General features: G+C 37.6%; 1 protein-coding gene across 6 annotated transcripts in view; it reads left to right on the forward strand.

The window, feature by feature from the left end:
• Positions 1–5,113: 5,113 nt before the first annotated feature.
• CABCOCO1 (ciliary associated calcium binding coiled-coil 1) overlaps positions 5,114–14,169 on the forward strand; it is a 110,910-nt gene continuing 101,854 nt past the window's right edge. For 2 of the 6 annotated variants that reach the window (XM_031936242.1, XM_031936244.1), the window contains exon 1: positions 5,114–5,368. Coding sequence is in view for 2 of the 6 variants with exons in the window: in XM_023204789.3 (XP_023060557.1) it covers positions 5,162–5,236 (75 nt within the window). In the remaining 4 variants the exon portion in view is untranslated. The remainder of the gene's footprint in view (positions 5,369–14,169) is intronic. The other 4 variants (XM_023204789.3, XM_031936243.1, XM_031936241.1 and 1 more) reach the window with 3 other exon arrangements.

Raw genomic sequence — 14,169 nt, forward strand, 5'->3', positions numbered from 1 at the left:
TCTCCTAGAAGAGGTTTCCTCAAAAATGTCTTCAAAGAGCAATGGAGTCCCCTGTCATTAATTAAGTGGCACCCAGTGACTTTTAGGCAGTTTCAGAAGGAAAAAAGAAAAAGTCTGTGAAACCGTTTGATCATACATATTTTGCAAATTTCAAGTGCAGGATGAATTTTGATTTTTACAAAAATTCTTTATAGCTAGCTCAAATCATCTGTTTAAAAATCCTGCCTTTGCTTTAGGAACTTGGGTAAGTCTACCTTGGCTAACATTCTGGAAATAGGGTGCAGTGTTTTCTCAGCTGAAGTATTTTCACATAATACATATGTCCCTGCTTAGGACTGTTAACTTGTTTTTTGCATCAAACTACCAGTTCACAAACATGGATCTGTGACCTAAAAGTGGTTCACTGAAGCATAAAAGGAGTGATGAAAATACTAACGTAAATACTGCCATAAAGAACAATCTGTAAATGGAAATAATTGACAAGACTCGCATGCAAATACAGATTATGAATCTAAATGTGCTGGGACAAGTGAATGTGTGAATGACACGCATTCTCACAAGCAGCAGCCCCTGCCAGGTATGATCCTCCTGGCTTCCAAATTGACAACCTCCTGTGACATGGGACAGGTTTTATTGGGAAAGGTCAAAGCTTCAAGGCCAGAATCAGCAAGAACAAAAAAGGAAGGCACTGTTGTTTCTCAGACACACCCCAGCATCTATGGAAAGGCTTGCCAGGGCCCAGGACCTGTTCTTTTGACTTTTTATAGCACAAATTTTAAATGAGTCTTGTCAACAGGGGGACTATACTACACAGTCTGCTTGACATTGGAAAGTTAAGATTTGAGAAATCAGCAATCTATACAAGTTGTCTGAGATAGCCGGCTGTCCAAGACAGGGATAACACAGGTCCCATGGGTAGTTACAGTCTCCACTGTCTGCCATCAGTCCTGAGGGTAATTGGGTACAGCCTCTCCAGCTGGAGAAAGGGGTGGGCTGGGGTGCAGCCCTACCTAGATAATTGTGCAAGAAATCCACAAGAAGTAGCCAGGATCACTTACAGACAATACTGCTTGCTGCACAGCAACTAAGCAGTGGGCAATAACAACGGTGTTGAACAAGCCAGACATCTTCCTTGTTAAATGTTTTGGAGTTAGTTTTTGCTAAAATCAGTCAAAGTCCCATCAGGAAGCAGAACAAATGTGGTAACTGAGGAGAGCTTATTAAAGGAACTGTTCACAAACAGGTGAGCAGCCAGAAGTAAAATCAACAGCTGCAGGAGGAAGCCATTACCACCTCTAGGCCTGCAGGGGCGAGGGGAGGAATAAGGTTACCCAAAGCCCAAGACGGCTCTAGCTGTGGAGGGGGCCGAAGGACAGAAGGTGGCCTTCAGGGCTTTTGGTGTAGGAATTCAGCTACTTCTAATCTGTAATCCTGCAGAGAGGGGACCGGGAGAATAAATACCCTGATCTCACTCTTCCACCTTCCAAACCCCTGGTGATGCCCCCATTGGCAAAACCCAACCACAAGTCAGAGGGCAAGGAATGTGGCAAAATCAGCTGATGAGGCCCATAAAGGTTGGCACGAGACCAAGCGGAGATGGGCAGAGAGTGGCTATGAGGGGCGAGCAAAAGTGTCCACATACTAAGAAGGACAGGAACCAGTGGCAATTTTGGGGAGGTCGGCTTTGGAGAGCTAAGGAGATGAGAGACTGATTACAGAGCTGGAGTGGGTAAGGAGAGATGATAAGAGAAGGACTACTTTTTCAATATTTTGATCAGGAAGGAAAGCAAAATGGCACAAAACTATCTTAAAGAGATCTCTGTAGTAGGAAAAGACAGTATTGTCTGTTTGGAAAAAGGACTTAAGTTTCATCTGAAGAGCAGAAAGATCCATTGTAAAGGGAGTGACTAGAGAAAGAGGGACAAACATATGGACCCAAAATGGGAAAGGACAGAGTTTTGAAGACAAGTATTAGTGTTACATAAATATTCTCAAAATAGTATTATACCAACTGTTTTCTGGAAATCATTTTCCCAACCTACAATAATTACTCACTCTTAGAATGTATATTATGGTATGTTTACTATATCATGTTCTAAGTGTGTTTTATTAAGGTAAGACTTCACACTGTTCTCACATATGACCTGAACAGACTATAGTACTTGGTTGAAATGAGAAGACCAGATTTAAGTATTAGGTAAAGGTTAAGAAAACTTTAAATACATTTCAAAATTAACTATTGGAATACTTTCTTTGCTAAAAATAAAATATGTAACCAGAGTGAAGGCAATTACAAATTAAATTGCTTTCAGTCTTTTTTCATTCTACATCTATCAAGTTTCACGGATCTCAAGGCAAGAAACAATGCGCTGTCTAAATTCGATCTCTAGAATGATGAGATCTCTCATCACCATTTAGGGGCATACTGAATTGTTTCCTGCCTGATCTTCTTAAGATTATCACTATCTATCACTTAATAGATTGAAGACCTCAAGAATCACAGTGTTTGAACTACTAACATGTCATTAATTTCATTAATGGCATTATTTTGTTTATTGTTGAAGAGCCTCACCATATTTAAAGTGAGCCAGAGACACAGGAACCATGAAGAATGGAGTAGAAATGTTTACCCACCCTAAGAACACAGTTAAAATCTGTCACTATTCATTGCCAAATATTGCCACACTGGACTGTCTATATCCATTATAAAATTATCTAGCCCTTTCTTAAGCGTTTTCCTGATACCTAAAAGTATGCTTTATTTTAAACATCCAATACTTGGTTAAACTGGTAACATTATGAAAATGCCCCTCTTCAAGAGAATCTGATTTTATTGATAAAGTATTGCACTACTCACAGGTTTATGGACACATCGATTGGAAAACTTTCTTTAGAACAGAAACCTGAATTAAATTGATCAAGTAATATCAAGCTACCCCACATTTCAATGTGATGGGGTGAAAGTCAGTGGTCTTTTAAAAAAATAACTGTGAACTAGACCCATACGCTTCCTTTTCTCTTCCAGTCCTAAAGCAATAGACTAAGAGAACAAATGGAATTTTGCAGGCTTTGGTTAGAGGCCTGTATCTTCAAAAGAGACCTAGGAAGGAAGACTTAAATGACTTCCCACGTAAGAAAGCATATCACCTACTGAGATTTGTCTTTCTTGTTGGCACCTATCTACAAAAGAAATGGGAGGTAAAATCAGCTTCAACTTGTGCAAATTAAAAGTAACCTTCAGGCTAATGGGTTTTCAACACTACTTCTTACTGAGCAAAACATTTGTGTCCCATAAAATTAAATTACCTCCTCAAAACCAACTTCTCTAACAAATTACAACATTGAATTTTTTAAAGTAAAATTGTAATTCCTACAAAACAATTCCCCACTCCCTGAGGTAACCTTCCTATTACTGTTAGAATTGATTCCATCTTTAATGGAGTTTTGCACCTGGTTCTGGGGTCCAAAACCAAAAACAGGAGAAGAAAACCTAAAAACTGTCCAATAAACGGCAGCAAAATTAAAGGCCTGAAAAGTAAGCCAAATCTTTGAGATCACTGGAACTCCATGTTAGAGAAATAAATGCTTTATCATGTCACCAAACACTAAATTCAAGGAATATGGTAGGGTCCTTACTTTGAAGAAGGTGACCAGTTATCTTCAATTTCTTTGGAGCAGCGATCTGAAGGAAGTAATGAAAAAAGTTAAGCACTGTAATGACTTTCTAAGGTGGTGACTTTTGTATTAACTCTAGCAATCACTAAAAAGTGACTATTTTCACCAATTGAAGAAGTTTTAACATGGTCCTATTAATGTCCTATATAATGGGATCCTATATAATGAGGTTGCAAGTCATAAACGTATTGTTGCGTGCATTCTTTGTACTGAGAACTAAACTAGCCCCTTCAGTAGTGAAAATATCAAGGGAACAGTAAAGCCCACTTGAAAAGATGGGCCACACAAGACTAGAGACGACTTGAAAACACAGGTTGACAGTACAAATTGTATACTTTGAACTATGAGACAATTTGAAGGCAAGGCACAGTTATGAGGTTATATAAAGCTAACATGTTAAATTTGGTCTAAAAGACAATGGGCTAACATAAAGGAGAGGTTCATGATGAAATATTATCCTGGCAGCTGTGTACAAGATGGACTAACGTCAGGAGCAGCACAATATTAATACTAACACTAATAATATCAAACACAGACCACTACTAGGTGTCAAGGCTGATATAAGCATTTTCATATATTATATATACCTGTTAAATCCTCATGGTCATGATTGGAGGCCAACACTGTTATTTCATTCAGATGAGGAAACTGAATCACTTAAATAATGTCTGATTTTTACAGGAAGTGTCCTGCATAGCAACCTCCATGCAGGTAAATACAAGCCAAGTACATTTCATTTTCAAAGCAGGCGTTGATCATCCAAAGAAGTCAAGAATACTCATGCTGCTATGTGATATTTCTTATTGTTTTTAAATGTTTTTGTTGTGTAACACTTCAAACATATACAAAAGTAGAAAGAATAGTACACTGACGGAACCCCTTCCATTCACATATCTAATCTAGATTCATCTACTATACCTCCACTCATTTCCTATGCCCCTCCCTCATTATTTTGGAATAAATCACATATTTTACATCATTTCATCATCACTAAATTGTTAGGCATGTATCTCTAAAAGATAAAGACATATTTTTCCTTCTAAACATGACCACAATACCACCATGATACTTTAGAATTTACAGTGATTGCTTAGTATCAAACATCAATCAGTGGTTGAAGTTCAAATAATATATCTTACTTTAATACTTGTTGAAACTTGCAATGTGCTAGCAGTAGGTACTTTGACATATATCATTTCATTTAAATTACTGCTACTTGAATTGCCTTTTCCCCACGTTCACTCCTACTAACTGGAACGACTCTGTCTCTTCAAGAGGATTCAGAGCCTCCGCAGCGAGCTGTTGTCGGCCTCCCTCCCGGCCTCCTGCTCCTCGGCGCGGTCCCCAGCCCTGTACCGGGCGGGAGGAGGCTCGGGCCCGGCGCCGCCTTCCGCTGGGATCTGTTCCCAGGCCCAGGGACGCAGGCCCCACCCCAGTTGCCTAGGTGACGAGGGGCCGCTTCTCTCGGCTGGCCGAGATCGCGGCGATGTCGCAGGGGACGACTCCCTGGGGGCCGACCCCAGCAGGGCCGACCCCGGCGGGAACAACGCCCGAATCGGAGGTACGCCGCCCCTTTCCCTTCCGGGTCCCAATGCCGGTACCCGAGACCTCCGAGCGTTCATTCCCAGTCCGCGGAGTCCGCGGCCGAGCCAAATCCAGTCTCTGAAAGGCGCCGCACGTCCGGCCCCGGCTGGTGAGCGGCCCGGGAGGGCGGCGGGGCTGGGAGCTGCGCTGAGGTCCCGGACACCCTCTGCTGCCCGGCGCCCCCCAGCCGTCCCCGGCGCGCCGTGCACGGTGCCAGCGGGTCTAAATGTGTGAATTCTTCCATTGGACGGCTCTTGCCCAAACGCCCTCATAACCACGCGCTTCTACCGCAGGTTTTGTTTTTTGTTTTTTGGGTGTTTTTTGTTTTGTTTTGTTTTGTTTTTTGTTTTAATTCTAAGTAAAATAAGTGATCTCAGATTTTTCTTTTTTTTTTTTTTTTTTTTTTTTTTTTTTTTTTGAGGCAGAGTCTCGCTCTGTCGCCCGGACTGGAGTGCAGTGGCCGGATCTCAGCTCACTGCAAGCTCCGCCTCCCGGGTTCCCGCCATTCTCCTGCCTCAGCCTCCCAAGTAGCTGGGACTACAGGCGCCCGCCACCTCGTCCGGCCAGTTTTTGTATTTTTAGTAGAGACGGGGTTTCACCGTGTTAGCCAGGATGGTCTCGATCTCCTGACCTCGTGATCCGCCCGTCTCGGCCTCCCAAGGTGCTGGGATTACAGGCTTGAGCCACCGCGCCCGGCCTGATCTCAGATTTTTAAATGGGCCAGTCTCTTTGAAATTGCTACTAATTCTGTAATGATCACAGTTGCGATTGCTCAAAAGATGTCATGAAATAATAGCTGTTTACTGGTGATGGACTGATTAATATTAGAAGGTTGGTGTTTCCATTATTTTGCCATTTTTCTAAGCAAATAAATACAGGTCAAAGGACACTGGCTGGAAAATCTTCTCTCGTTATGGCTTTAGTTGCTCATCAACTTGACTTTAAGGAATGTTATTTAATCTCCTTGGACACCAGCGGCCTCCTGTGTGACAAAAGGTTGATCTTTAGGCCCCTCCCGTCACCAGCTCTCCATAATAAATGGGTTTTAAGTAACTTTACTCATAAACTTAATATCCTGAGATTGTAAGAACACATCTGCCGTGCCAGATATTACAAACAAAACATGTTTAAATCTTTGCACACAGAGTCTATTATTATTGTTCCTAGGAAGTTGTTTTTCTTCCGTCAAGGCTCTAAAGGTGAATAATCATGTCTTAATTAACATTGCTTGTCTTCATTATTCGTTGTTCTAAACAACATTCTTTGTGCAGAAGATAAGTGTTAGCTACAATTTTATAATGAGGAAACAGAGCCAATAATTCCATGCCTTGCTCAGAGATATGTAAGCTATTCCCAGCCGAGATTCCCACCAAAATCAAATGCAGACCGCTAAGGCATGCGGACTCTCATATGAGCCTTTTGAAATTAGCAGACATTAAAGTACATTTTAATGTGATAAACTAGTTACTAAGCCTATTATTCCCTTGTGATCTCTAATGTAAGTAATACAATTTCAAAAGTAGCACAGGAAATTTTCCAATTAAATTGTGTTATTTAAATATATACCAAGCTTAAGACAATGCACAATTGTCAGTGTACACATACACATGCTCACCCATGTAGATCATGTCCTTTCCAAAAAGACTGATCATTCGGGGTTTTAATGAATCTGGACTTTAAAAATTACATAATTTTTTAAAAGATGTAAAGAAGTGCTATGCTTCAGGAGAAAAGACATCATTTGATAATGGTCGAGTCAGGTGAATGAGCTAGTTACAGGCCTTACATGATTACCCTCTTAGGATTGTCAGCTTGCACATTTGTCAGCTTCTTGGAGGGCAGGTATTCTCGTGACATGCAATTCAGGATGTGCTCAATCACTTAGTGACAAACAGAAGAAATCAAGTTGAAACAGAGACTCAATTAGCAGTGCTCATTTACTAAGATAACACGCTAATTCGCTGCTTGGTGGAAATCCATTTTCCATTTTAATGAAAGCAGAGTTCCTGTAGTTCATGGGGAATATAGTTGATCCACAGAGCTGTGTCATTCGTTAAAACAAGTCCTGCCTGCCACCCATTTGTGATGGTTGGGGGTGTCATACGTTAGATAGAAAAGATGGCAAGATTCTCTCTTGTGGTCTGTTCCTAAGGCCACCACTTTTTAGGTAAATATTGAAAGGTTCTTCTCAGATCAGATTATTTACAGTGTTGATCCCCCAACAGCTAATCACTTATGGTGTCATTTCTAATAAATTCTGTATCCAAAATGACTTAGCCAATAGCCCATGTAGTCGACTGAGCCAAACAGTACTGAATTAGTTCCTTTCTTGCCAAGTGCATCAGAAAGAAAGCATAAGCTTTCAGTAGTCCCATGTTTCCCATTTGTTGTTTGTGGCCAATACCTAAAATAGAAGTAATTATCCCAATCACATAGTAGGCGCTCAGTAAATTATGACTAATTAAAATCATGGATGGTCTGAGGCATGCCAGGAAAGGTGGTTATCATAGATTAAAATCTACTCTATGAGTTACTGTGAACAAGCAGATATGAGGTGCAGATCCAGAGAACTAATTTTTTCTGTGACATTGAATAAGTCCTGCTTGCGCAGCCTTCTGAATTCAACATCCCGAGTACTTTAGTAATACTGGAGGAAATGCCTCCCTTTAGATGGTAAAACTAAACTTTTGGCAGATATCTGTATGAATGCATAACAGAAAAAAAAGACAAAAATCTGAAAATAAATGTTTGTTATGAATAGACCTGTAAGTGAAAGGAGTTTATAAATGTGTACTTGGAATTCAGTGATCAATCTTGTATCAATAATTTGTTCATATACTGACTTTCTTAATATCTTCAAAAATATCTAGGGAATAGAATCATAAGTAGTAGACTTACAAGGAATATACTTCAACTTACCTCAGAGACCTAAAAGAAAACACAAATGATTATTTCCCAATTGCTGCTTCTGAATAGTGTCTCTTACAGTATGACCACATCACCCAATAGGTGACAATTAATGCATTCACGGCTTTATCAGGATAGGACACTTACATAATTTTGAGGGGAAAGATGATGTAACCTGTCTAAGAGATCATCAACATGTCCTGGAGCAGGCCATAGACAACTCTCTCTACATTGGGTGGTCCCTAAAGACTTTAGAAAACAGACCCCACTCCATCATTACAGAGAAAACTCAGGGCTCAATTGAGCAGCAAAAGCATCCGTTTCCTGCAACATCACTGTCATTCAAGAAGTATTTCTTGAAATTATGAATAATTCAATGTAAGTGAACACATTGTGATCACATAGTACAGATCAACCTATGCAGGCTATGGGGAAAATGCCAAAAACGTCACTTAAAATATTGTTGAGAAAACAGTACTAATTGAACTCAAAATGTGAGTACATGGTAGTTGTATTTATCAGACACTTAGAACCTGTAGCAAATTCTGGCTGCAGCATGGAGATATTGACAAACACTTAGGCTTGTCATTCTTACTGTTGGCCTTTGGGTTTACTGTCTTTTTAAGAAGTCCTGCTCCTCCTCTCCCTTTTGTCTTCCGCCCTAGATGGCACAAATCATCTTCAAAATTTTTCTAGTATTTAAAGTCGTATTTTACTATGAATTTGGTCTTTAGCAAGTCTAGAATATTTTTATATTTGAAATGAGGATCTAATTTTATTTCCTTCTAGAAGTGAATTACCGATTATATCAGCTTCATTTACTAAATAAACTATCCTGTCTCTTCCTATTGAGAACAAACTGACTGTTGCTATCACATTATACATATATATGAATGGACAAAATAGGCAGCAGAAGAGAATAGCAAATCCAAAAATATGGGTGTATATTACATATATAATTTTATATACTATATATAAATATAATTACATTATATATAAATTTTATATAGTATATATAAATATAATTATATGTTGCACATACATTTTACATATCATATATAAGTATAAATTATATATCTTATTACATACATTTTTATTTTTTTAAAATTTATATATGCATACATATACACATAGTTATCTATATAAAATCAATTTTTGGCTCCTCTATGCTTTTCCACTCACGTTTGTCCATTAATGTGTCAATATCATGTCATCTTTATATTCATCTTTAAAATCTATTTTGGAAAGTTCATTCTATTTTTTTTGACAAGTATGTCTTCTTCCATAGGAACTAAAAAGTTATTTTGTAAAGTTCCAGAATAATCTCATTGGGGTTTGAGATTGTCATTACATTACATTTATAATGTAGGAAGAATTTAGTTCTTTGAATTTGAAAGTTTTTAATAAATCTCTTTTATCAAGTCTTGTTCTTGAACTTTTGACAGTTTTATAATTTATATAGATACTCTACCTTTCTCATTATATTTATAACCAAGTATAATTCAATCAAGATTTTACCATTTCTGTTTCTAATTAGCCTCTTATATAGGAGAAAACTGACTTCTATATATTTATGTTATATAGAACCATCTTGCCAAATTTTTTATTAGCAATAACTTTTTTGTTAGTACAACGTCAGCTTTCTTAGGTATGCAACCTTGTAATCTTCAAATAAGGATTTTTAAATTTCCTCATTTCTGCTATTTAAGTTACATATTTAGTTTTCTTACTGTATTAGCTAGAACATCTATAGTGTGTTGAATTACAATAAGGTTAGCATCCATGACCTTTTTTTAGTTCCTTGTTTTCGTAAGAAGGACTTAGGATTTCACTATTCAATATGATGCTTGCAATATGATCTTGCCAAACAGTCTTTTTTGTGTTTAGCATTTTTTTCTTTTCATATTTTACTGGGAGTTTTGCTGCTGAGTCTTAGTAAGTGCATGTATATTATATATTTAAATAATCATAAAATTTGTGCCACTTAATTTGACATAAAAATTATATTAGACCTGTTAATGATGATCCATCCTTGAATCTCTAAAATTAATCTTATTTGGTCATAGGTATATCTTGAAATTGTTTTAGTACATTTTAAGATTTGATTTTCTAAGAAGTATTTTAATTATAATTTTTGCACCTGCATTGATTTGTGATTTTGGTTTATAATTTCCTTTTTTGTTAGTTCAGGGTTTTGTGTGTAGACTATGCTGGCCTCTTAAAAATGAACTCTCTATAGTCTGTAAATATTATTCTAACGTAGAATTTATGTGTTCTTTGATCAATAAGTAAAACTACAAGTGTAAAACCATCTGGGCTTGGTGACTTTTTAGAAAGCAGACTTCCAGTTTAGTTCATCTTTGATCAGATCAATTTTGTCATCTACCCTTGATCAATTTTGAGAACTTACATTTTCCCAGGAAATCACCCACTTTCTTAAAATTTTCTAATATATTGCCCCTAAATGTGACAAAATTTATTTTACGTTTTAGTCACATTTGTCAAAAATTTGCCTATTTTATTAACTATTCTAAGGAATCAGCTCTTGCGTTTACTTATTCTTCTTTCACTTTATTTTATTGTTTTTTAAAATACTGCCTTTTTAGCTTCATAGCAGGACTATGGTAAGGTGAATGAGGCACTCTCCTTGGGCACGGAATTGAAAGAAGTGCCAAAATGCTCAGTAATCAAGATAAGTCGTATGTTAATGCAATACTTTAAAACATCAAACCTAATGCCCCCAAAAAATCCCTGGTAGATTAAATTTTTCAATAAAGACCAGATCTGTATTACTGACTTTTCCTTTCGCTTCAGCTCCAATATGACTTAGCACAGCACTGCTCCTGCTCCTTCGTTCATTTACTTTCAGGCTTGAAAACAACAACAACAATAACAACAACAAAAACAAAAACACCTTCCAAGTCTAGAATTTGCAGACCAGTCTATGTCCTCTGTGACTAGGAAACTTCTCCTTAGTAATCTTTGGTGAAATCTGTTATCTTTCTTTTGATGAATACTTATTAAGAATCTTTTTAATATAAAGCACCACCAGTGATGGATATAAAGATGTCCCTAAAAGTTTACAGTCTAGAAAGAAAAAATATATACAAATGTGAAAAGTTTAGTTGACATTAGAGAGGGGAAAAATTTAGAGAAAAACATTATCTGGCAGATAGTATCAGGCTTATAGCTTTATTGCTCTTGGAATAACTCCTAAAATCCACCAGGTGGTGGAGTAAAATGAATTAACAATGCCATTTAACTTACATATTTTCCTAGTTGGAGATGTAATTTTACAGAGAAAGCCACAATTACATAGCACGTATTTTAGCTTATTTATGAATTTTCTATTATATCTTTAATTTTTATAAAGCAGAATGTATGTGTTGAAAGATTAAACATTTTTAGCCATCTGATATCCTTCTCATGCAAGGCACTGTATAAACAAACAAGAAAGCGGTCTGGTTTAAAATAGGTCCAGGAGTATAATTTAAAACAAAAGAAAAAACCTAGAGGCAAACTCCCCTAAAAGATGATTATATGAAGCCTGCACATTTTAGTAAAAGAATGAGGCTCTAATATTAGGCATCTTAGCTAGAATTAGTACTGTCTAAAAGGTTAAGATTATTGGGTTCTCTTTCATACAGTTCTTGTGTGACCTACTTTCCTCCTATCCAGAGATTTTTCAAATCAGATAAATTGATCTGAATGTCTGTATAATTCACTTTTCATGTATATCTTTATTCATTATTAATATGACAGTAATCTTGTGTGTATTAAAACACATAAAAATGATATTTAATATGAATTCAAATTTAGGTTCAAATGACTTGCCTTGAGTCATAAAATTAATCAGTAGTCAAACTATCATGAGATCTGGAGTTCCTCTAAGTCCTGCTTTTCATTATGCTCCACTATCTAACAATGTCATCAGATGATGAAGATGAATTTAGACAGTCAGTTAGCAACCTATGTTGACATATCAAGAACTGTGGAATTCTAAAAAGAAATGAAAGATTGAATGACTGTCCCTGAGGAATTTATAATCTAATGGGATTGACACCGTAAGAATAATTATACTTTACCACTAATAAAAATGTATATAACCAAAATCATTTAAACAAATATATAACCATATATTATAGATCAAAACAGTATCCTAAACAAAAACTGGGTGCAGTTAATTCGATTTGTAAGTATCTGAGTACCTACTAGATGCAGCATACTAAAATACTTTTTCCTTAATGAGTTTATAATCTAATTATATGACCTAGTTTAGATTAATTGACCCACCCTAGCTTACAAAAAAAGTGGCTAATAATGTAGCATATTTTATTTCTAAATTAGATTTTCAAAGATAAAAACGTAGCACAATAACCTAACATTAAATTACAAACATTAAGCCAATTACCATTACCAATAAGTGGTAGGTTTGATATTTTTCCACTCTTGAAAAAGAAAAAGAATTTGGTATGTTATCTGGTAAACTACAGCAAGGCAGTTTTTTTTTTTTTTTTTTTTTTTTTTGCTGCCCTTATCTATCAGAACTCAGTTGCATGGAACACTCAATAACTATTTGTTGAACTGAGAAACATTTGCCCTCTTTCCCCACAAAGTCTCATAATTTTTTATTTTTGTGTAGCTGCTGCTGTCTTGCATCTATTTCCCAATCTCCTCTTCCGTCTCCCCTTCACAGCTCTTCTCTGCATGCCCTGGCTTTGAGCAGTCTCATCCATTGTCACGGTTGCAGTTGACTCCTAAACCAACGTCTGTAAACTTGACCTTTGTGACTCCAGCCTTTCTAACTAAACTCTAAACATTTCTTTCTCGCTATTAGTATTCCACCTTAAACTCAGCCACTGAAATCAACTCATCATCTTGCTATTTAAAAATTAGCATCATCTTCCAACACTCTATTTCTAGCATATAGAAAGCGTTGGCTGAGTGCGGTGGCTCACACCTATAATCCCAACGCTTTGGGAGGCTGAGGCGGGCGGATCATGAGTTCAGGAGATCGAGACCATCCTGGCTAACAGGGTGAAACCCCGTCTCTACTAAAAATACAAAAAAATTTGGTGGACATGGTGGCGGGCGCCTGTAGTCCCAGCTACTCCGGAGGCTGAGACAGGAGAATGGCGTGAACCTGGGAGGCGGAGCTTGCAGTGGGCCGAGATTGGGCCACTGCACTCCAGCCTGGGCGACAGAGCAAGACTCCATCTCAAAAAAAAAAAAAAAAAAGGGTTGACATGTACAGTTATGCAGGTTGTGCTCTGAACAAAAGCACTTGGCTGAGGGGTGAGTGGGGTCTAAAACTAGACTCTATTCACAGGCAATACACTTGGACACAGGGCTGTGTCAGCCTTAGGCAAATCTTTTTAGCATTTCCTCCACCCAAAGAGGATACCTTTGTCTAACGCACATAAAGGTGGCGTATGTATTATTAGTATCACCACCATTTTCTCCAACTCACCTATTTCAGAAACTCAAGAATCTCCATTCTTTCTCTCCTCTTTTAGGCCCCCATAACATGACTACATTCACCACTTTCTTTTCATCCACACTGCCAAGGAGACCAGAGCAGTGCAGTGCTTCATCCCTGCACTGTTTAAATGACCTCTTTGTTTAACTCTTCCTCTGCTCCTGTCTTTCCTTTACCCTCCAGTAGATTACCCTTCCTTAAAGCACAGTTTTGTCTTGTCATTTACCTGCTCAGAACCTTCATGGTTCTGAGCGCTACTAGCTGTATTACCAGAAACAAACTTCTCAGACTACCATTGTTCAACCAGCCAGGGTCTAAAATATCTATGATGCCTTCACAATGTCCTGTACTTTGTGAATACTCACTTGTTGAATCATTAAATTTAAGATCGCCCACCATACCTTTCCAACGCCCACTTCCACCTAAGTCCAACTAGTCCTCCTCATGTAACCTAGGTAACATTATAAATTGCTGATATTTACAGAACTCATTCCTAACTATCCTATCTTCATAACCTCGGTGTT

This window comes from Piliocolobus tephrosceles, chromosome 9 (assembly GCF_002776525.5).
Source record: "Piliocolobus tephrosceles isolate RC106 chromosome 9, ASM277652v3, whole genome shotgun sequence".
Lineage (NCBI taxonomy): Eukaryota > Metazoa > Chordata > Mammalia > Primates > Cercopithecidae > Piliocolobus > Piliocolobus tephrosceles.